A 21,578-nucleotide genomic window follows, 5' to 3' on the forward strand; every position below is an offset into this window, starting at 1 on the left:
AAATACCTATATCAATATAATAAATTGAAGAATTTAAAAAAGAACGAGAAAGCAAACTTAAAAACGTCTTTAAAAAATCAAATATATATAGTACTTATGTATATTTTGATAAACCGTAAAATACAAAATGAAACATAAAAATTTCTTTATATTTCGCGTCGAACTTGGCTGCAACCATTATCTAACGTTTTCCGAATCACACCCAGCCTGTAATGAAATCTAATCAGGGTTGAATTAACGGAGGATACATAATTAACTTTACAATGTCAATGTAGAGCATCAGTGTCGATATTTTATTATAACGTCTATCACGCTCAATCATGCCATCCGGTGTTATATTCGTAGTTAGCATTCCTTCTAGTAACTACGAGCATGTTCTAAGATTCGGTAGACCAAAGAAAATTTCTCTGGAACCACACGAATCTTTTAAACCGAGCCAATTAGAGGTCGAGTTAAGAAATAAAAAGTCGCGAAGTATCCCAGTGCATCTGACTCAGCATTATTACAATGAGGCGTTTAATCCAACTTTGGACAACATTAAAGAAGAAGATAAGTTTTTCACGCTGGAAAGTGTAAGCAAGTCGAAATTTTTCAAGTGCTTCTCGCTTGCTGAACCTAGAATTTAATTTTTCGTCTTACAAAAGCTTTAATCTTAATTTTTCTCCTTCGTGGTGGGCAGATCTTGCAAGAATTGCTATGTAAGCTTGAAATAAACCACGTAGCGTGGTTGAGCGACAAAGTGGGCAATTACTTCGAGGTAATATTTCCGTTGCCAACTGGAGATAAGTGTGAGACCATGCTGCACTGTCTCACCCAGCTCGGAATTGGAGTCCGTTGGCAATCCATCGTAAGGTAAGAATGTTGGTCACCACTAAATATAAACAGTAGACGGTGTAACTCATCATCTGATTATAGAGTTAACTGAAATGGTCTTTTCAGCGTGTTACCGTGCAGTGTGGTGCACTCTGCTATCGAAAATGAAGAGTATGATGAAGATACAATAGTGTAAGTAACATTCAATTCTACTTTAAAGAGTTTTGAAGAGATTTTAGAATAATATTGCTCCGCAGACGAAAATCAGAGGAAGCCAAGCGTTGGCGCAATTTCGTGGAGTCCATACGATCCAAATTGACTGTGAAGCAAGTGGTTGACGGTGTAAGGGGCGGTGGAGAGCTCTCATTTGATTACCTTACTCTGATAATTACAGCAGAGTAAGTACCTATTATAGATTCACAAAAAAATCATTATACCTAGCGTTATAATCTTGTATCCAGAGTAAATTTCTCTTACCTAGCTCTCTTGCTGCGCTTGGACTGGTTGAAAACAACGCTTCAAACATAGTAGCAGCCATGTTGGTATCTCCCCTCATGGGTCCAGTGATGTCCATCACATTCGGGACCATCATAGCAGACTGGAGCCTCGTCAGAAGCGGCTTCGAAAGTCTTATTCTGGGCATGTTCTTTTCACTCGTATTTGGCTTTATATTCGGTTTGATCTTGGGCAGTACGGATATGCCTTGGGGTTTTGGTGATTGGCCAACTGAAGAGATGAAATCCAGGTAAGAAAAAAATCTTGAAATCTGCTTTTGGACATGCTTGCATTATTTGTTGAAGCGGTAAGGAGTGCGGGGAGGGGGGCGGACTGAAAATCAGCGCTGCGCAATGCAGGCTTACGCTTGCACTCGCAGCAAATGCTGAGTCCGCTCCTTTTGCCACAAAAAACTGTTTTCTGATTAGGTTTAGTGTAGGTATGTTTTTCTTTTTCAACTGTTTGTTTTTTTATTTTATTTTTTTGTGGCAATAAATGATTTCTTTCTTTCTTTCTTTCTTTCTTATAAACATGATTGTATAATTTGTTACAGAGGAAACGTTCGCGCTCTTTGGATGGGCGTATTATGGGCTCTAACATCAGGCACTGGAGTAGCTCTGGCTTTACTTCAAGGAAGCGCTGGACCTCTAATCGGCATAGCAATATCAGCTTCTCTGTTACCACCAGTCGTCAACTGTGTAAGTGTTGTAGAACAAGGTTTTAATGATTTTTTATTTACTGTAGTTATAATCTCATAATTGACATTACAGACAAGTTTTTGTTCTTTAGGGTTTGTACTGGGCTTTGGCTTGCATTTGGCTCCTGAATCCAGGCGTTAAAATACCCCATATTAAAGGAGAAGCATACACCGGCAACTCTTCATATCAACCTCTCTACCATGACTACCTGCCAATAGAGTTCGCAGTTAACGGCAAGTGCCTTTTGAATTAACTGAATCTCTTATTCAATTACATAAACTTGTAATCGTATAAATTTAATTAAATAAATTAAACAGGAATTGTGAGCTGCTGTCTTACAATCGTCAATGTAATCTGCATATTCATTACGGCGATTATATTCCTCAAAATAAAGGAGGTTGCCGCGCCTTACACTTCGACCCCGGACTTGAGGCGGTTTTGGGAGCAGGACATCAAAGTGGTTAGAGATGCTAACCGGGCCAATTTGCATGAGGCCGAAGAGGACGAGCGTGCCGAGTAAAGACATTCTGTTTATTTTATTTAAATTCCAAATTCGATTCTGCAAATTGAGTTAGATTAGACCTTTCCTCGAACGGCCCCCATTATAAGGGGGCGTTGTTAAAGTTGTTTCCGATACACAATTTTACTGTCATTTTATTAGATAAATACTATTTGAATCACAAAATATGCGAAAGTATTTCTCTCTGTCTGTTAACTGATTTAGATGAAATTTGGTATCGAGATATTTTGAGACCCTGGGAAAGACATAAGATAGTTTTGTCCCAGAAAGCATACCTATACCTTCCATGGCATAGGGATAAATGAATTATTTGCAGACGGAGTCGAGTAGCAGGCAACAGCTGGTAGTACATATACATGCCATTTTAAAATTAAACCTTAAATTCCTAAACGGCTTAAACATTACCGATGAAAATAATAATTTGTCTCTTTTTATTTCCTAATAGACTTGTTTTAGAGGACCTTAATCAGGGGTCTGATGAAGAAATCAAGGAGAAACTGGAATCAGCCGTTCAGGAGGCTCTAGACGATGAGACTTACAGGAAAGTTAAGAGGATGAGCTACCAAAGTCACAATGCAGACGAGGTATTTAGCATAAGTACCTACTTAGCCGTAGTGGAATCTATGTGAAATAGTACCTAGACATCGTAGCGTAAAATTAAAGGACATTCACAGCAATAGTTGTCTAGACATTAGGTTTTTTCCGACTGGATGGCAAACGAGCAAGTGGGTCTTCTGATGGTAAGAGATCACCACCGCCCATAAACATCTGCAACACCAGGGGTATTAAAGATGCGTTGCCAACCTAGAGGCCTAAGATGGGATACCTCAAGTGCCAGTAATTTCACCGGCTTACTCTCCACGTCGAAACACAACAGTGAAACAACTGCTGCTTCACGACAGGATTAGCGAGCAAGATGGTGGCAGCAATCCGGGCGGACCTTGCACAAAGTCCTACCACCTACAAATGTATCTAAGTATCCGAATAAACTAGGTATCAACCTCGATCCAATCCATTTCAGTAGTTTTATCTCGGACAACTCCAATAAACTACCAATAAGTACCTAATAAATATTCATTGAGTGAATACATTTCAGGTATTCCGGACAATCGGCATGCAATGCCGCACCCCAGTATCATTGCGTTCCAGCCGTCGATCCAGCATCGCTTCCCCCCGCTCTAGTTTCAAGCAAGCAACCGCTAAAAAAGACGAAATCGCAGCCCTGGACAAACTCCTAACCTCCCTCCTCGGGACTAGAGACAACAGGACTAGGTCGTTCCGCTCCCACCGGGGTACCCCAAGATCCAGTCACCTGCCAGTTATAAGTAGACTGACAAACAACCGACGATCAGAATCCTGGCCAGAAAAAATATTCGAGAACTCTGTTGTGAGCAGCGTCTTAAATAATTTAAAAGCAAATCAGAGAAATTCTTCGGTTGAAGAACCTTTTTTAACACCTAATTAGAAGAAAAAACATCTAAATACATATTTAAGAACCAAGAACCTTGCACTTATCATAGTTATCATGCGTTTACGAATAAATATTTTTATTTTGAGGCCAACGTAGGTAGATATTATATTGAACAACCTTCTGTTGAACGTTTAGTTCATTTTCATTGTTATCCACATTGATTTTTGTGACACGACGCCATATGGCTGATATTTTCTTATCTATTTATTGCAATTTTCTATCCTTCATTTCATGTATGTCAGTCTTTCCCAAAGTGGGCGATAACGTCCTCTTGTGGGCGCTGGAGGCCTAGCTGGGCGGTAAGGGGCCCAGAAAAAATCTTAACCTTTGTGCCCATGGATCCCATGCCCCAATGACCTTCGATCTCAATTCCTTAGTTTTCTAATGTTTTTTGTAGCTTATTATATTAACAACAACGGCTTTAAGCAATATAGTATCCCATATTTACTTACTTCAAAGTTCATTGTAGTCTTCGAGATATTTGGCATCAAAGTTGAACAATTTTAGGCCAAATAACTGGTTTTCTGGCCAAAACTTTTGTGTTATAGTTTGAAATGAAAACCCTATACACGTTTTAGAAACGTCAAAGACGAACCCAAATATGTAGATTTCGTAGGTAAGTATATTAGATCTTTCACGTCAATAGAGATACGAAATAAGTGTTTTTTTAGACAATGTTTAAAAAAATCATACAAAATTAAGTATTCATTTTTTTCAACATCCGTTAGACAAAAATGGAGATAAAAGATTGAAGAACCGATAGCCGTTTGACATAATTCTATCTGTAGTGCAAAAGTAGGATTTTTTGAATCATATCAAAACATATCAAAAATCTATGAAAAACCTCGGGTAGCCACTTAAGCGAGACTAATTATATGTTATTGAGGTTTTTAAGGTGAAAAAAAATGGGGGGGCGCTACAAAACAACTGACTTTCAAAGAGGGCGTTAGACGAAATATGTTTGGGAACCTCTGATGTATGTGGATTTTGAATAAAAAGAAAATGTATGTAAAATATAAACAACATTTTTATTGGATCATGCTACGCTAATACAATGACATTGTACAACGCAAAATAAATTAAAGACAATTACAAACATCGCATTAAGTAATTATGTATATAAATAGATATGCATATTGTCATATTTATTTACTAATTATCACAGTTACGCTTTTTGTGAGTAACTCGAGTGGATGGTGCAAAAACTTGCTTATAATTATCAAATATTGTATAATTTGACTTAGATATACTTAAGTACATCACATTACGTAAATTTCACTAGGTATATAATAGTAGGAATCGTCAAGATGACTCTGTCTTTTTGCCGTGTTTAACCTGTGACGTGTATACATCATATCCTAATGATATTGTATTGTCATACAAAACTCTGTATCTAGTAGGTAAGAAATAGAAATTTATAATTTGTGCCGGTGGCCATACCATCCATTCTGCCTTGTAAAGTGTGGTAAATTTTCCAGTCACCTCTTCTTTGAAATTTTCCAAAGCATTATCTTCAAAAAGTGCTAAGCTCCCGAAAAACGTTAATATCATTATAGGTGAGAAAATAAATTGATCAAGGACTAGTTTTTTTACAACCATATCAACAGTCTTTCCTACAATAAACTTATCTAAAACTTTGTACCAATGGTGACACAGCACCCCCACTGCTGCACCGGATGCCGCCATATGACTTGTCCGTTTCGGATCATATTTTTCTATATCTTTACAGTATATTTCATAATTCTGTTCCATAACATCTCCAAATGCTGACAGAGTAACAGATATTGTAACGTTTGTATAAAATAAATATTTGTTACTAAATGCAACATTTATGAATCTTTTGAACTTCAGTGCGGGGCCTGAGACCCGAACAGCCATTGCTAACTTTTTCCAAGACACGCCAATTGCCTGCATTATCACAAACCTGCAAAGAGAAAGATCCTACTAATAATTGACCATAAAAAAAATTTGATGGTTGACCGTATCAAGTTTACAACAAAAAAAATTACTTAACATCATAGCTCCAAAATTTTCGGTCTCATATTATGTTACAACTGAAATTAAATAAACAAAATATGTATTAAGCACTGGCACATGGTATGTGATAACATCTATGATGACCTCATTCAAGTTAAATAATGAATAAGTTGAATATGTATCTGACTGAATGAAAAAGATAACAACAAATCTTTCCAAACAATCCAAACACATTTATTACTGTTATTAAAAAATCATAAAGTTACTACTTTCTTTTTATTCCTGCTCTTCACTTTTTTTTCTGAATTGCTGATGCTTGACTTTAGATGTGTAGACATCATAGCCAAGAGATATGGTGTTGTCATAGAGAACTCTGTATTTAGTTGGTAATAAATAAAAATTAATTATCTGTGCGGGAGGCCACACCACCCACTCAGCCTTATAAAGTATCCAAAATTTATCTGTAACTTCTTCAGTGAAATTTTCTATGGGATCATCTTCGAATATAGCAACAGTGGCAAAAAATGACAAAATTATCATTGGTGAGCAAATAAATTGATCAAGCATCAGTTTCTTAATAACCATGTACAAACTTCTGCCGACAATCACTCTGTCAAGAAAATTGTACCAATGGTGACATATAACACCAGCTGTGCCTCCTGAGAAGGCCATGTGAGCAGTGCGGCTAGGATCATAAACGTCAATTTCCTTTCTCGTCAGCTCGTAAGTCTGCTCTAATGTATCACCAAGAGTAGAGATCCCTACAGACAGTAAGACATTGGTGTAAAACAGGTTCTTGCGACTAAATGCGTCTTCTTTAGCTTGCTTGTACGTTCTATATGCTTTAGAAAAGAATCTTCGTATTGCCATTACCGAATAAGGACCGATTTCCTAGAAGAAAAGTTAAAAATTATTAATAAAGCATGTACCTGTTTTACAACAATATGTTACGTTTTTTGCAAAATGCACGATAGTCATAGCGATATCGACTTTGTGCGCCATAGTTTAGCTCAATTTTATCCTATGTGGAAAGCTGCAAGTAAATTAATTAATACGAAAAGAAAATAAAACTCACGTTTGAATAAATTGCGCGTCTCTAAAGTCACAAGATTTTCTATAAATAATAAATGCACGTCTAAAAATAAAACCAAAATTTTTGGCGTAGTGCAATATTTAATATTGCATAACGTTAACACTGCGGCGAATTAATAACTAAAACATTTTTCTTATATTCATAACCTCAAATGGTCACGAGTCTGACAGATCAGAAGCGACGAGACGTCAAGTCAAGTCAGACGTAAACTTGACGCAAAATGTGTACAAACTGTTCAAGCAGTCCTTATAACTGCTCAGTTTATATTTACCAGAATCCATACTTACTTCCATGATTTTATTGAAACAAAAAAAAAAGTTAATACTTGCCAGTATTAGCACACATAACTGTATTTTCAGTGTTTTCCGTGCCATCTTTCTATTTCCACAGACTTATTTATTTAAATTATTTAACGTGTTCTCACCACTATTTTGTTTTGATAACCGGTCAATCGATTTTATCAAAATATAAAAGTACGACAGAGATAAATTTTATCATTGACGGATTGATAGTTTTATGATAATTATAATTTATAAACACTGCAATGAGGTCTTCACTAGATACCTAGTTAAGGCTATGTTAATATTTGAAAGTAGCTTTTAATCCATGTTTTTAGTAGGTTTTAGTTACCTATTGGTTTTATTTTTCCGCTAGCTGCTGTGCCGTGTCGGCTGAAACAATTATTTTTTATTCTGGTCTTCCAATATGGTTCAACGCAGTTTAATGGCAATCAGTTCGGTACTTAAGGCGTGAAAGCGGAACAAACAAACAAACAAAGTATCTCATTTATTTATAAAATATCTTTTGGCCAGAACTTTGTTTACCAAGAATTTGTTTATTTGTTATCCGCGGGAAAAATTCAATTTTCGGAATGAAACTGTTCTATATCTTTCCCAAGGTCTAAAACTATCTCCATACCACATTTCATCTAAATTGGTTGAGCGGTTTTAATGTGAAGAAGTTACAGACAGACAGGCAGAGTTACTTTAGCTTACTTCGCATTCTTAATATTAATAAGGACGGAATTAATGATGTAATGAAGACGAAGGTAATATATAGACCCAGGGAATGTAATCAGATGTCAACAGCCACAAATAAAAAGGTTTCTACATATATATTTTTGGATAATTTTATTTTTTATGTAAAACTTAAAATCAATTAAAATGAATCAATAAAAGTAAAAATGTATAGCTATATAGCAATCCATGAAAAATAAAAGGTAGGTACATAAAGTGAACAATTGCTTCCACAGTTGCTATTTAATTCCCTGTCAATCAAAGTGTAAAGCAGTGTAAAACTCGAGCATTAAGCTCATTTCCTCCTCGACGTGTCTATCCACCCTCGTCGTACCGGCTCGGGTGGCTATACGAAGGTCTCGGGTAAAATGGCTCGTTGGGTGCGCATTTTTTGACATAACTTTTTAAGTCCTATTATCGGAAGATACATGATCACTTGATATTTTTTTTTAATACTAACGATCGAAACTCATAATCATCGGAATTCATAATATAACTATTCATACACCTTGTTCATATACTAATATTGGTATTAATATATTTTATTATACTAACGAATTTCGATCGAAACTCCTAATCGTTCTAATTCATAACGCCAATATTCATAATTTTGTTAATATTAATATTTCTTTTCATATATTTCTTAATCCTAAGTGTTATTTATCCGCATTATTGAAATTCATAATGTCAATAATCATACATCTGCTTTATACATATATTTATTGTCATATATCTTTTAATCCTTAGTGTAAATGAAATTGGATAGCCTATATAACAGTAAAAATATGCAAGAGTAACGGATGCTTGCAAGAGACGGGTGTAATAATATGTTTCGCTAAATTGTCAAATAACATTTGTCCAATTTTTATATTGGAAAGTTTTACTTCAAAACTTGTGCGAGCGAGCAAGACGGTTCGGAGTAGAAGCGACTTGGATAGTTTAGGTTCAGAAGGCTATGGCGGAAGCGAAGCAGACCGTAGCTCCCGCCATAGCCTTTGATGTTAGGTTTTTATTTATAACAGCAAATATAACTGCCAATGGGAAAGTAGGTTGGATGCCATTCAATATGTTGCTAAATTAAGGTATGCCAATTGCCAATCAGTACATTTGACGAACACATAAATGACATCTTAAAAAAATCCTAGGCAATCATTTGCATTATAAGAATTCGGTAAGTAGTTACCGTTATGAAAAACAACATTATGAGTTGAGATATGTTCTTAGTAAATAAAGTAAAATATGAACACTGTCTGTGAATTCCGAAATTAGTAATAAAAAAATATGATCAAAAAAAGTATTAGCAAAAAAAATATGAAGTGATTATTATGAACACAAATCGGTAGTAAAATAAAAAATAGGAATAAGAATTTTATGAGAGTCAATATGGACCCTTGCTCGTTTTATGCTCTTGTTGTACTGTTGTACAGTCTAGGGTTGTAACGGAGGCCTTCTTAGCGGAGGCGGAAGCGGATGCGGAGGCGAGAAGTTTCACCTCCGCGGGTGCGGAGGCTAACGGAGGCGGATGCGGAGGTGAAAGTGGGTGTGGAAAAAATAGTAGTTTAGGCTTTATTCAACTCAAAAATCTTAAAAATTTCTAATAAAACTGCCAAATATCACTTGTTTTCGGCGTCATCGTGCATGTGACTTAAATAAACAATTAATTTGTATTAAATCACTTTAAAAACTCGCGGTACAATCAAACATACATTACAATTTCGTACGTCCAAGCAACGAGACAGCTTGATTCCTGTCGTGTGTTATTTGACATACGCCCACCCCACGCCCGCCCCCACCCCGACCGTGTACCCGCTGCGCGCCGAGATAATGAAATGAGAAATAAACCTCCGTTATAACTCTGCAAAAAAAATTACGGAGGCGGAGGCGGAGGCGAAGTTCCGTAACAACCCTAATACAGTCTACTATTTTTGAGTCGAGGTTTTCTATTTATATTGACTGGCAATTTATGTAGATTAAACTGTCAGTTACGTCTGTGGCAGAAGAGCAAACCGCGCGAGCCAATAAAAAAAAAACTGTCAGTCAAGTGTCAAATCGTATGAATAAATGGCATCTCGAACGCGTCTTTTCACTCGTTTTGTTGAATTTCGTCCAATTTTTGAATAAATTGCTCCTTGGAAACCATGGCAGGTGAGCAAAACAGTTACTTAGCTAAGCTATTATTAGCTATTTCTCGAAAGAAGACTTTTCTTAATCGCCTATATGCTTATTTTATTACATTACAGAAAAACGACTTGATGCTACATAGCATTCGGCCTTTTACTATTACAGTCTTGTTTATTTTTCAGACAAATTAACTCTCGATAGGCAGGCTATGAAAGATAGGTCGACGTCCCATCTTCGAATATACGTCGGGGGCATAACAGAAAACGCAACAATTGACGATTTGTACGAACGTTTCATACAATACGGCCAGATAAATGGGATCGTCGTGAACAGAAACTTCGGATTCGTCCAGTTTGATACTGAGGCCAGCGCTAAACTGGCTATTGCAGACGCGGACGGAAGTGTCTTCCAGGGAAAAAATATTAATGTGAGAATTTCACAAAGCAATCCCGATAAAGCAAGGTGAGTTGATGATATTAAACATATGAATCGTTCCTTTAATATATAAAATTCGAAACACCAGCAAGAAAAAGAGACAAACTCTTAAGTCCTTGTGTACTTCTTAAAAACAATTTTAAGAATAACTGCTGAATGTACTATGTGTACTATATAGTCTAAGGCCAGTATTAATATGGTATTTGACAACTCCTGATTTTGCCATATCTTAATATTATTATGAAAATATAGATATACAGAGTGTTTAGCGAACAGAAATTTTAAATCGGTTGAAAATTGGATTTAGTGATTTTTTGAAAAATCTATATACCTGTCTCTTTCTCAAACGCTTTTCTCTATGCAGCAAGTATGGTGGTACTGGCGTGTGATGTCACATGCCAGTATGTCTTTCTCTGTCTAATCTTTATAACTTTGTGTTATTTGTAAAGGTAGCTTAAAAATTGTTTTTCTAATCGATAACAGGCATTGTGTACTTTTAATTTATAAAACATATACAAAATAGTCAAATACCGTATTATTCTGTTATCTGAATAATTCAGATTTATTGTTAGTAGACTGTCTAACAAAACAATATTACAATTAAATACTTAATAAGTAACAAACTTTAGTATCCTGTTGTTTGTATACAATTTCACAATTTTTCAGAGTCACGGAGGTGGTTGTGGTGCAGCCCGAGGTGCCACCTGCTGTTGCCCTGACTGATAATATCCCAGTGGATGATGATGACGGTGGCGAGGAGCCCTACGACAATTATGGAAACTATATTGGAGACAAAGGAGGTGAGATAGTCATCATCATCTTTAGTCTACACCAGTCTTTGCCAAACATTGTTCTGCCGTAGCCTGGTAATTTTCACACTGCCCCTTTGTGACCCACTTAATACTTTTACAAATAAATACAATGTATTGATTGCTAGTAGTATTCTTTAAAAAAAAAAGAACATTACATAGGAAATATTTTATATTCACTTTCTTTAATTTCATGGCCCCTGCATGGCCAAAGACGGCCCTGCTAGTTGAGTTGTTTTCAATTTATTTCTGTACAAAATAATGTAAATTGATTAATAAAAGATTATAATTAGCTATTTATTTCTTTTCTCCTACTTCAACAGGTAACAACTACAGGGATGATGACTATGAAGACAACAGTTACAGCAACCACAGCTGGAACGAGGGTCGCGGCGGCCAGCGGGGTCGGGGGCGTGGGCGAGGGCGCGGGGCGCGCGGGCGCGGGGCCCCCGGCTTTAGGGACCGCTCGCCTCTTGGTGGCCGAGGTGAGTTGCTGGCGTATGCCATCTTTATACAGGGCATCCGTCGTAATAAGAGTCTGTGGTACATATTTTTGAAGGGTTCTATAAGTAGATTTTTGAACTTGACTGTACAACAAACTTAAATGGGAGACAAACACAGACAGGTGGACAAATCATCTGCCAAATATAAAAAAATCGCCTTAGTGCAGGGTTTCTTGAACTTTTTGCAGTCACGGACCGCTTTCACAATTTAAAAAAGACCACCCCTGTCTAAAATTTTACAATAGTGACAGCCGCCTATGGTATACCTTAACCTATATCCTCAGTCGCCTCTTACCACATCCACGAAAGAAATGGAGAGATGTAATTCTAGTCAATATACCACCAACGGGACTTATCATGCTAAAACACACAAGTAATTTTAACCTCAACGTTTCGGCAACATTGCAGTTCGTCCATATTTATTATTATTATTTTACTCATTTATTAAATGAAATTACACAGTATAACAGTAAAACTAAAGCACTGTGAATTATGAAATGGCTACTGGGAAATCATTTGGAATTTTGACGAAAAATCAGAGAACCTATGTACTTATGTAGTTAGTTATGCTTTTTTCAGGAATTTTTGAAATGTCATCTCATAGAATTCAGTAGGTTGGGTTAGTTTAATAACAATTGTGAAACTGAGATATGTGCAATAATTCTACATAATTTTATGTACATCTTTTTATTTTTAAGTGTTACAGAGAAGGGGTAAGTCCAGAAACTAAATTAATTAAATAAGAAGACAGACATACATATTGTCATTTTAAAGTTCAATGTCTCAAAAACGGCCGAATCGATTTTTAAAAAACTTCAAGATAAGTCTCGCTAAGCTTTCGAAAACTAGTTTAATCAATATGATTCTTAGCTGAACTAAACTTACTTCTTAAAACTTTTTTCTCGAAATGTCCACATTCTCAAAAGATGCACTTCCTTATAAGGACCACTTTTTTTCAATAGGTTTTTCAAATCATTTATTTTTCAGAAAATTTACTTTTGTAATTGTAAATTACACGACATTGAATAACAAATGCAATTTTACGTGCGCGATTTATAAATACCTATACCTTAATACGATTGTAAAATTACACTTATTTTGTTTTAATTCTAGGGCAATTTTCCATGTTATTTTTGTTACATTCATAGTCGTATTACTTCAAAATTCGGCTTTGAATATCTGCGATATTTCAAAAAAGTATTTGTTTTTCAAAAGTGCACAAAATGGGTTCTATTTAGGTAATTTTTATTATTAGATACACTTAACGTTTTGGGTTGATGTAAACTCATATTGTACAAAAAATAAAGAAATAATTACAATTGGCAAAGCTGAGACACTGTATAAAGACGTACTTATGCTTTTAAGGGATCTCTACTAGTCAGACAGCTAGGAGTGTTGATTTACAGTGTAGTATTTTTTTAAGAATGATCACATTTCGGGAAAGTGTGTTTTACAATCCTAGGACTGAATATAGAGTATTGTATTAACATCCTATGCCCCCTAGATGGGACGGTCCACAGCAATCCGCCATCGCGTTCAGTCTTGAGCTATAATATAGAGTACCTATTTATAATTTGTTTGTTTGTATTGTATCATTGTGTTGTAGGCGACTGGCCGGAGCCTCGCGGTTTCGACCGCGACATCCGCGACCGCTACAAGCCGTCTATGCCGGATTACCCTCGCGCTGTGCCTGTTAACGAGAGGAACGACTGCGAAATTATCGTCGTCTCTAAGGCTCTTACGTAAGTCGTGTTAGGTGAGGGCGAGCGGCGAGCGTGTTCGCCGTTCATTGCGTGTCGCTCGCTGGCGATCAGTTCACTACCGTAGCCGAACGAAGCCGAGTTTGTCGACTATTCGCGTAGACATAAACCATTTTTGATCGGCTAAAGCTGATTGTCCCGTCAATAGCAACAGGAAGACCCTGAAACACGATATTTTTTTTTGTCATATTAGGTAGTACAAGTACTAAGGTACACACAAAATCTACCTGGTAAATGGTTTGGACTCCAATGTATGGACGCGAAGGTTCACGCACATTAATAAGCCGGTTTAGAAAACTTAAAGAACTCAAGTTTCGAATAACGTAGGAAATCATTCGCAAATGACATCCTATCTATACCAACGAATACTTGTCTTGAATATTATGATAATGAATAAACCATTTCAATACTCAACTATTAATCCATGTTTTTATCCTCCAGGGAGTATGCAGAATACATAGAGGGCCGCCTAAAACGTTTAGGGATCGTGGTGGATCTCCTGTTCCCCATGGAAGACGTGCCGATCGGCAAAGTGCTGGGAAACATCGCGTCCCGAGGGTGCCTGTACGCCATACTAGTCATGCCGCTAAACCAGGAGAACAGATCTCTCACTCTGACCATACTGCATGGGTTACCACAAGGTAGATTCATTTTAAATCTATCTATATATCAGTGTTGCAAAAGTGAAAATTTAATCGTTCGATCGTTAAATTTTCCAGCTAAAAATCGGGAGAACTCGGGAGATTTTAGTCAAAGTAAAACAACGTCTACTACCAAGTGAGAAATTAGAATTTCGTATCATACGGTTCCTTTCACGCTGCTGTAAAACACTATTAGTGTGAGCGGGACAATATGAAATAAAGTTCAAATTTCGTATTTCGGAGTAGCCTCCTTGATTTTTAGAGAATTTCCCGCATACACCCCCCAAACAATAATTAACTCTATTTTAGGGCAGTCAGATTTAGGGGCTGTTTCATCATCCATTGATTAGTGTTAACTGACGGTTAAATGTGATACCGTCTCCGTCTATTCGAACAAAACAAATAGAGACGGCATCACATTTAACCGTCAGTTAACACTAATCAATGGATGGTGAAACAGCCCCTTAATATATTAACTGTGGGTACTACATTATTGGAAGGCCGTGCGTGAAGTTTTGGGGAATCCCCGTGCATCGTTTTAATGTCATCAGGTACCTTTGGTGTTTTCGTCTTAAAATACTGTTTTAATTGTTACTTTAGGTACTTCGAAATTTAGAAATTCGGGACACGGGGTATTCGGGATCGGTAGATCTACCGATAAATCGGGAACTTTTGCAACACTGCTATATATAATACCTTTAAAAGGCAACCTAGTTGACCTGGATAAGTCCCGGTATACATATGCCTATAGCTTGCACATTTTTGTGCCTGTAGCTGGCGTTAGTTCGACAAACTTCATACAAATATGACGCAAGCGTGCGGGCTACTTGTAAAAGAATGTGCAAGCTACTGGCATGTGTATTCCGGGCCTATTACGACACTACTTACGAGCAAGTGATGAAAAATAATGTTGTTTCCAGAGCACCGCAACATGCCGCTAGAGGACGCTCTGCAGCTGCTCTCGCGCAACTTCCAGGAGGTGCAGCGCGGCGGGCCGTCGGGCCGCGAGGCTGTCTACGCGCTGCTCGGCCAGCTCGCCGACGGACGCTCGCTCACCGGCCTCCAGTATGACAAGGTCATCGAGTACTTGCAGGTCAGTGCTGGGGAGCTACGGGATTCGAAGTTCGTGTCGCACCGTCCCTCTCACTCTCGATTTAACCCTTTTCCAGGCATAGTGCATATAGCGACCACATAAATGTGCTCAAATATTCGACCTTACCAAATTTACAATACGGTATAAAATCACTTGGAAGTCTTTAAAAATATTACGCGTTTTTAAATTAATCCCTCATAGTTACCTAGTTTAACAACATAAAATTATGATTCACTTTGAGGTAGCATTTCTAAATTCGCGGGGCCTGGTAAAGGGTTCAATTATAAGCGTCAGCGGGACGGCAAGATCCGAAGTTCGAAGTTTGCACTTGGTAGTAAGTCTGCGTTACCACCTGAGATGTGAGAGGGATGTTTTTCATTAACTCTTTATAAGGCTGAGACGATTTAGCGACCACATGCATTGATTTGAAAATTCTACCTTATTCTTTTAGTAATAAGTTACAATATTCATTGTTATTATTGAAAATACTACTAGTTTTAAAAACATCCTTGGCTAGGTATGTATTCGATAGCTGCTTTTGATTCTGTGATAGTAAGTATGTTCCAATAAATGGGGCCTTATAAAGGGTTAACTAATAGAAACGTTTCATTTACCTATCGTAACACAGCACATCTCTGATGTGAACAGCTGAGCAGAGCGAGGCGAGGTAAAGTAAATGAAGCCTTTTGGATCATGAAAAACGCATTCCTTGCACATCTCTGGTGACGTCGAAACGAATCGAGTATTTTCTATTACGTATTATCGGAGTACTTAGCCTTGAAGCCACAGTTTTGCTCGCGAGAATTACTTATTAGTCATCGAGTACACGCTCATTCTGGTCAGTGACGACAGAATTACAATTTCAATAACGAAAAACCTTCAGGTTGATAGAGCAAGTTAGGAGCTGGTTTTTTCTACCAAGTGCCTAAGAAGAGAAAACCTGTTAGTTATCTCTGATTTTAGACGGGACTATACTTTAGTCCAGAATTAGGCGAACTAGATTGACAGCTGAAAATGTTACCAGACATAGCAAAAAAAAAATAGGCATAGGAATACCTTGTGTAGACGCGGAATGGAAATGTTTGTCACTTTTGGACTTTATTTTCATAGCTTTAAGCCCAATAACGACCAAAAGGATAACAACAAATTAAAATAAATCAACCTAACGAAAATTTCACAATAACGGAAATAATTCCGAGCAAACCGATGGAAGTTAAGTCGAATATTATGACACCCTGTGTCATGAGGTGCTTTTGCAGTTAAGTTATACAACAATAACTTTCAAATTATTAGAACAACTAGAAGTGATATACCATTTTAAAATCTACATAAGATGAGCGTATTTTATTACATAATGCCACTTTAGTGTAGTAATTTTTTTTTCATCGCGAAACACTGGTCCCGGTAGAAGGCAAAATTAAAAAAAAATCTATGATCTAATTATATACTTTTTTTACTAAACGCGAAGAGTCAAACTTGAAAAAAAAATTAACAATTGGCGTTTGTCCTTTTTCAAATAAACAGGATTAAGCATTAAAAAAAAATTGTACCATGTAAAAGCCTTACTTTTTAAGAATGTTTAACAGTTATAAGATTTCATTAATTCTTACATTTGTAGCTGTGGCACTAAAAAAATGAAGCTGAGGGTGTTTTTTTTTAGATTTTCACAAATATGACGCCAAAAACCTCATATTCTGAGAGGTAATTAGTTGCCCTATCAGCTGTCGACGGTATATCGGCGGTTTCTGGGATACCCTGTGTATCAATTGTCAATAAAACACAATGCAGGATGGCGTACTTACCGATGTTCAACATTTTTTTTCCAAATCTGTCAAATAAAAGATTTCTATTATAATAATAATAAATAATAATTTAGTATTATTTTTTTAACATCGATATTAAAGTTTAGTTATATTATGTCGATCGATCTTTTCCAGGAGCGCAAAGAACAGCAGATCAAGATAGAACTAGGCGAACCGCTCCCTGCCGCTAGCAGCAAGACCCAAGTGGACCTGCAGCAGCGGATCCTCAACATCCTGAACGATAAGAAAGCTGTTGTCGCTCCCGAGCCGGTGCCCGCGGCGCCCGCTGCGCCTGCTGCGCCCGCGCAATCCAAACTGCTCAATGACCCTACTGTCAGAAAAGCATTGGATTCCATCTTACAGAAGTTTACGTAGATTATAATTTAAGATATTTCTAGACAATTAAGTTTCAACAATACAAAATATGAAAATACTTTACAATATAAAAAGTTTGTCTCTCAAAAAGTTGTTTCAATAAAACACGTCGCTAAATTACATCAGTTCTATTTATTTAAATTCATACACATAATTAGAGGTGGTTTAAACTGATCTGTCAAGTGATTTGAAGTGACAGTGTTATAGTTAATTTGTTATTGTACAAACGCAAAGAGAAGACGCGAAATATTTTCATGCACTATGAACTAAGATGCTGAATATACTCAGACTACGAATTGATTCTGTATCGTAACGTTTTCGGGCCCTCTCTTATCAGGTTTGCTAAACATAACTATACAGTATTTGAAAAATACCATAATAAACTCGTTATAAATCGATTGCTTCGGCTTTAGTCATTTTATGTGCATCGTGCTAACGCGTACGTGTAGTGGCGACAAATATCAACATGCATAGCTTCATACTCGTGTAGTTGCTTACTTATTAGGATCATATTTATCGGCATTAGACATAATTGGAACACCGCCAGCGGTTCTCGATATAAGATTCAATTTCTACAAACTACATGAGCTGGCCATCTAACCTCTTTGTACAATATTAGGTACATCACAAACCCGACAGTCCTCACGAACGTTGCAACACTATGTCTTCAGTATCACGAATTTTATGGCAATAATAAATATTTGCATCAGAATTAGATTTTCATATTAAGGAAATGGATCAATTTACAAACTTTTTTGAGATCAAGGCCCTGAGTCATCAATCTTCCAAAAGCATCATTTATAAATTCTATTTATTAACTTTTAGGAGTTAAATTTGCTATACACGTTATATATAATAAACTAGGACAACATTAGGAATATCCACAACTTATTCTATACATATAAACAAATCCGCGTACGCCCTTACTACTACTGCAATTAAATGCCACCACACACCCAGCGAGCCCCATAAAGCTATATTTGGAAGATTTGGTGTCGGCAAAGAGCTCGGTTGGTGCGCGCGATATTTACAGGTCAGTCGGCCGCCCACCGGTGTCGTCGACGCGACTTAGGTAGCTCTCTCTGGTGGGTCTTCTTGCTTCGAAGGATCGAAACCTTCTTTAATATGTCCTCCAGTACCTTTGGGATCCAAATCTGTCGCCCAGCTGAAGTGCATAAGAGCTAAGTGTTTATTACCAAGTTCATTATGAACCTTTCCAAGTAAATAATAAACTAATGACTCTCTAGGAGCTATGTCTTTCAAATGGTGGAGGTCCGGCAACGCGTCCTGCGGTCTGCCCGCCCGTAGCAAAACGGACGCTCTGTGGAATCGGCAAAGCGGGTTCTCTGTGTCCAAGGCTACAGCACGCTCCAGAGTAGAAAGGGCTCTGTCCATTTTACCTAGAGCGGCCTGAGCAAGCCCCAGTTGACATCTTAGTACTCCAGAGTGGGGATGTATTGTCAAAGCACGGCGAATATGAACTTCCGATGGTTTCCAGCGTTCCTGTTTCGCGTAAACCGTCGCTATACCGAACCACGCCACGTAGTTGCGAGGGTCGATACTGACAGCAGTCCTGAAGCTTGTCAAAGCTTTATCAGTTTCCTCAGCCACTGCATACTCATGGCCCAGCAGCGCATGAGCGTAAGATCCGTAGGGATCCATTTGAACAGCCCTTTTAAAGAACTTTAGAGCAGTTTCTCTTTCTTTGTGAAGAGAAAAGCAATTACCAGCTACTAGCCAGGCAATAGGATCACTTCTATCCATTTCAACTAATTCCTGAGCCAATGCAGATAACTGCGCCTCACGTTGTAAGTGCCACAGGCATGTGCTGTAAATGTCCATTCCTTCTGTCCGACAAGGATGAGTCTTCCTTATTTCAGCAAAAATCTTTGCAGCAGCATCATACTGAGCTAGCTCATAATGTGCTCGTGCAATCATGGTCTGAACCCATGGTGAGGCTAATTGTTTTGCAGGTATATCTTGAAATAGCTTAATTGCATTTTTACAATCTAAAAAAGCAAGTGCTTTGTATGCATCTCCTAATTCTCTCATTAAATTTAGTAATGCAACTCCATTTGAGCTCTTTGGTGTGAGAGTTGGTGTTACAGTCTCCATAGACTTAGATCTTTCATTTGTATCAATGTTGTTGGTTTTTATATTCTTAGCTGTGCGTTGCTTATTCTTTCTCGAAGGACTTTTGGGTGCTACAAATTTTCTACTAGGGGATTTGTTGTTTTCTTTGACGGAATAACTACTGTTATTGCTAAACAGTCTAGATGATCTTCGTGGTGCTGGCCCAAGGGTGCATCGAGGTGTAGGACTGAATACTGCATCTTTGAGTTGCCCCATTTGTGCTCTAAGCGAGTTAACTATCTTAGGTATGGCTTTCTGCTCATTTGAGTCAGTAAGTGTTGGGGTGTACAAAACAGGAGATTCTTCCATTGGTAACATACCAAATGATGGGGAAAATGATATGGGAGCCAAACCACCAAAGACGCTATGCATACGCTTTACGGGGGCTTGAGCCTCAGGGGTGATACTGGAGGACATTGTCATAGGGCTCCGAGGAGCCACATTCATTGGTGTCACATTAGCGCTCATACTCATATTTGTGTTATTAGGAATGTTGCTATTAACAAATGAAATATTTTCAGAATTGTTGACTAGATTCACAAACGTTGTCACACCAAATGAGAAATCAGTATTGTTCATTTGGAATACCTGGTGTGGATCCACTTTCTCACCCAGGTTGCACAAATCAGCAAAGGAGCTCCACATAAACGGATTCAGTGATAAAGCTTTTCGTAGAGCATCTGTAGCTTTACTTCTCCTCTCCGTTATATTATATATGTAAGCAAGCAGTTGCAAGGCATAAGGGGCTTGTTCGCCAAATTCAGAAGCTATGATCTCAATATTAGACCCCAGAACTGCTTCTGCATCCTTGTAGCTAGAATAAAATATAGCCATTATTAACATTATACACAGGGTAATCAGAGTGTAACAACTTAAAAATTCGTTTTGCAAGCATATTTAAATGAAACTTGAATAAACTCACTTTTTTAAATCTATACAGCATTTTGCTAGTAAAAATCTAGCTTGTGGTATAGTCAGTGGTATGTTTTGTAACAAATGGTGAGCCTCATTGAGTCGTGCACATCTGTAGTAACATGTTCCCAAAAGGAAAGCAGTATCTTCTGAGCCAACTGGAAAACAAAGATTACTGACATCAACCTATTGAACACCAAAATATATAAGTACTAGATAAAACAAATTACATATACAGAGGAGTAAATAATCGATAAATCTAGTTTAGACCTAGTGGTAATGTTTTACTAATTTAAAAATTTGACACTAGTGGAGAAAATCAATTTAATTTTTACCTTCTGCATGCAATCTTTCGGCCAAGAACACAGCGTTGTCATATTCATAATTGTTTAAGCAATCCCAAACGATAACCTGTGGAATAAAACGGTGTTTGTGGGTAAAATATCGAAGATAGGAACACCTTGACAGCTAGTAGAAAGTGGACTTTTGCATACCTGTATAGGTTCTTGGACAATCATATTGAAGATATTGTAAACTTTAAGGATTCTACGCACTATTCAAGAAAATATTTATCATCGCTAGCCACGATTACTACAGTCACAAAATAAAGATAAAACGTATCATTAGACGGACATTTTCATTTCAGTTTGTTAATTGTCTATGGTTTGACTGATTACGAAAGCACGACTCTTGCCAGCAGTAAAATACATAAAAATCATTTAAATAAATCTGCCCTTCTGTCTGCCTACACGATCAATCATCTGAAGTTACTTACAAACATTAATAATTGCTCTTAGGATTTAATTGAATTATTTTAGTGATTTTGTAGTTCAATATTTCAGTATTTATTAATTTGCAATGTAATGATAACCATTACGACAATGCAAAAAAATTAAGTGTTGTCTCAAAAA

The 21,578-nt window shown here is 37.2% G+C and overlaps 4 protein-coding genes and 1 pseudogene across 7 annotated transcripts; 2 read left to right on the forward strand and 3 right to left on the reverse strand.

Annotated features, from left to right (window-relative positions):
- Positions 1-169: 169 nt before the first annotated feature.
- On the forward strand, positions 170-4,639 carry LOC141430287 (uncharacterized). Its single transcript, XM_074090916.1, has 10 exons — positions 170-572; positions 680-852; positions 940-1,005; positions 1,071-1,211; positions 1,295-1,558; positions 1,862-2,006; positions 2,098-2,239; positions 2,324-2,522; positions 2,972-3,110; positions 3,623-4,639. Exons 1-10 carry the CDS (start codon positions 321-323, stop codon positions 3,989-3,991), a joined length of 1,890 nt encoding a protein of 629 aa, XP_073947017.1. The 5' UTR covers positions 170-320; the 3' UTR covers positions 3,992-4,639.
- A 363-nt stretch (positions 4,640-5,002) lies between these two features.
- Positions 5,003-7,139, reverse strand: LOC141430009 (mpv17-like protein 2). 4 transcript variants are annotated; one of them, XM_074090542.1, is made up of 4 exons: positions 7,050-7,102; positions 6,848-6,865; positions 6,012-6,051; positions 5,003-5,921 (listed from the first exon to the last, which is right to left on the reverse strand). In XM_074090542.1, the coding sequence occupies exons 3-4, from the start codon at positions 6,014-6,016 to the stop codon at positions 5,300-5,302; spliced, it is 627 nt and encodes a 208-aa protein (XP_073946643.1). In that variant the 5' UTR covers positions 6,017-6,051; positions 6,848-6,865; positions 7,050-7,102; the 3' UTR covers positions 5,003-5,299. The 4 variants fall into 4 exon arrangements, with proteins under 4 accessions (XP_073946643.1, XP_073946641.1, XP_073946645.1 ...); XM_074090540.1 differs by lacking the exon at positions 6,848-6,865 and having other exon boundaries at positions 7,050-7,139; XM_074090544.1 differs by lacking the exon at positions 6,848-6,865 and having other exon boundaries at positions 6,007-6,051; positions 7,050-7,139.
- LOC141430010 (mpv17-like protein 2 pseudogene) lies at positions 6,058-6,854 on the reverse strand (annotated as a pseudogene).
- A 2,942-nt stretch (positions 7,140-10,081) lies between the features above and the next one.
- On the forward strand, positions 10,082-17,742 carry Neos (nuclear receptor coactivator protein neosin). Its single transcript, XM_074090918.1, has 8 exons — positions 10,082-10,228; positions 10,387-10,666; positions 11,306-11,439; positions 11,772-11,933; positions 13,558-13,693; positions 14,153-14,352; positions 15,273-15,445; positions 17,383-17,742. Exons 1-8 carry the CDS (start codon positions 10,222-10,224, stop codon positions 17,620-17,622), a joined length of 1,332 nt encoding a protein of 443 aa, XP_073947019.1. The 5' UTR covers positions 10,082-10,221; the 3' UTR covers positions 17,623-17,742.
- On the reverse strand, positions 17,736-21,351 carry Cdc27 (cell division cycle protein 27). The gene is made up of 4 exons (XM_074090917.1): positions 21,162-21,351; positions 21,003-21,078; positions 20,678-20,825; positions 17,736-20,569 (listed from the first exon to the last, which is right to left on the reverse strand). Exons 1-4 carry the CDS (start codon positions 21,183-21,185, stop codon positions 18,691-18,693), a joined length of 2,127 nt encoding a protein of 708 aa, XP_073947018.1. The 5' UTR covers positions 21,186-21,351; the 3' UTR covers positions 17,736-18,690.
- Positions 21,352-21,578: the final 227 nt, after the last annotated feature.

Source organism: Choristoneura fumiferana, chromosome 8 (genome assembly GCF_025370935.1).
Source record: "Choristoneura fumiferana chromosome 8, NRCan_CFum_1, whole genome shotgun sequence".
Taxonomy (NCBI): Eukaryota; Metazoa; Arthropoda; class Insecta; order Lepidoptera; family Tortricidae; genus Choristoneura; species Choristoneura fumiferana.

What these genes read in the sequence shown, in the direction of transcription:
- Cdc27 (XM_074090917.1), bottom strand. Translation starts at nt 21,185, where the DNA reads ATGATTGTCCAAGAACCTATACAG. An exon ending in TTGTCCAAGAACCTATACAG is followed by an intron (nt 21,079 to 21,161) that starts GTATGCAAAAGT and finishes TTTATTCCACAG; the next exon opens with GTTATCGTTTGGGATTGCTT. An exon ending in TGCTGTATAGATTTAAAAAA is followed by an intron (nt 20,570 to 20,677) that starts GTGAGTTTATTC and finishes ATTTTATTCTAG; the next exon opens with CTACAAGGATGCAGAAGCAG.
- Neos (XM_074090918.1), top strand. An exon ending in ACTGCATGGGTTACCACAAG is followed by an intron (nt 14,353 to 15,272) that starts GTAGATTCATTT and finishes TGTTGTTTCCAG; the next exon opens with AGCACCGCAACATGCCGCTA. An exon ending in AGGTCATCGAGTACTTGCAG is followed by an intron (nt 15,446 to 17,382) that starts GTCAGTGCTGGG and finishes GATCTTTTCCAG; the next exon opens with GAGCGCAAAGAACAGCAGAT.
- LOC141430287 (XM_074090916.1), top strand. Translation starts at nt 321, where the DNA reads ATGCCATCCGGTGTTATATTCGTAGTTAGCATTCCTTCTAGTAACTAC. An exon ending in CGTTGGCAATCCATCGTAAG is followed by an intron (nt 853 to 939) that starts GTAAGAATGTTG and finishes TGGTCTTTTCAG; the next exon opens with CGTGTTACCGTGCAGTGTGG. An exon ending in GAAGAGGACGAGCGTGCCGA is followed by an intron (nt 2,523 to 2,971) that starts GTAAAGACATTC and finishes ATTTCCTAATAG; the next exon opens with ACTTGTTTTAGAGGACCTTA.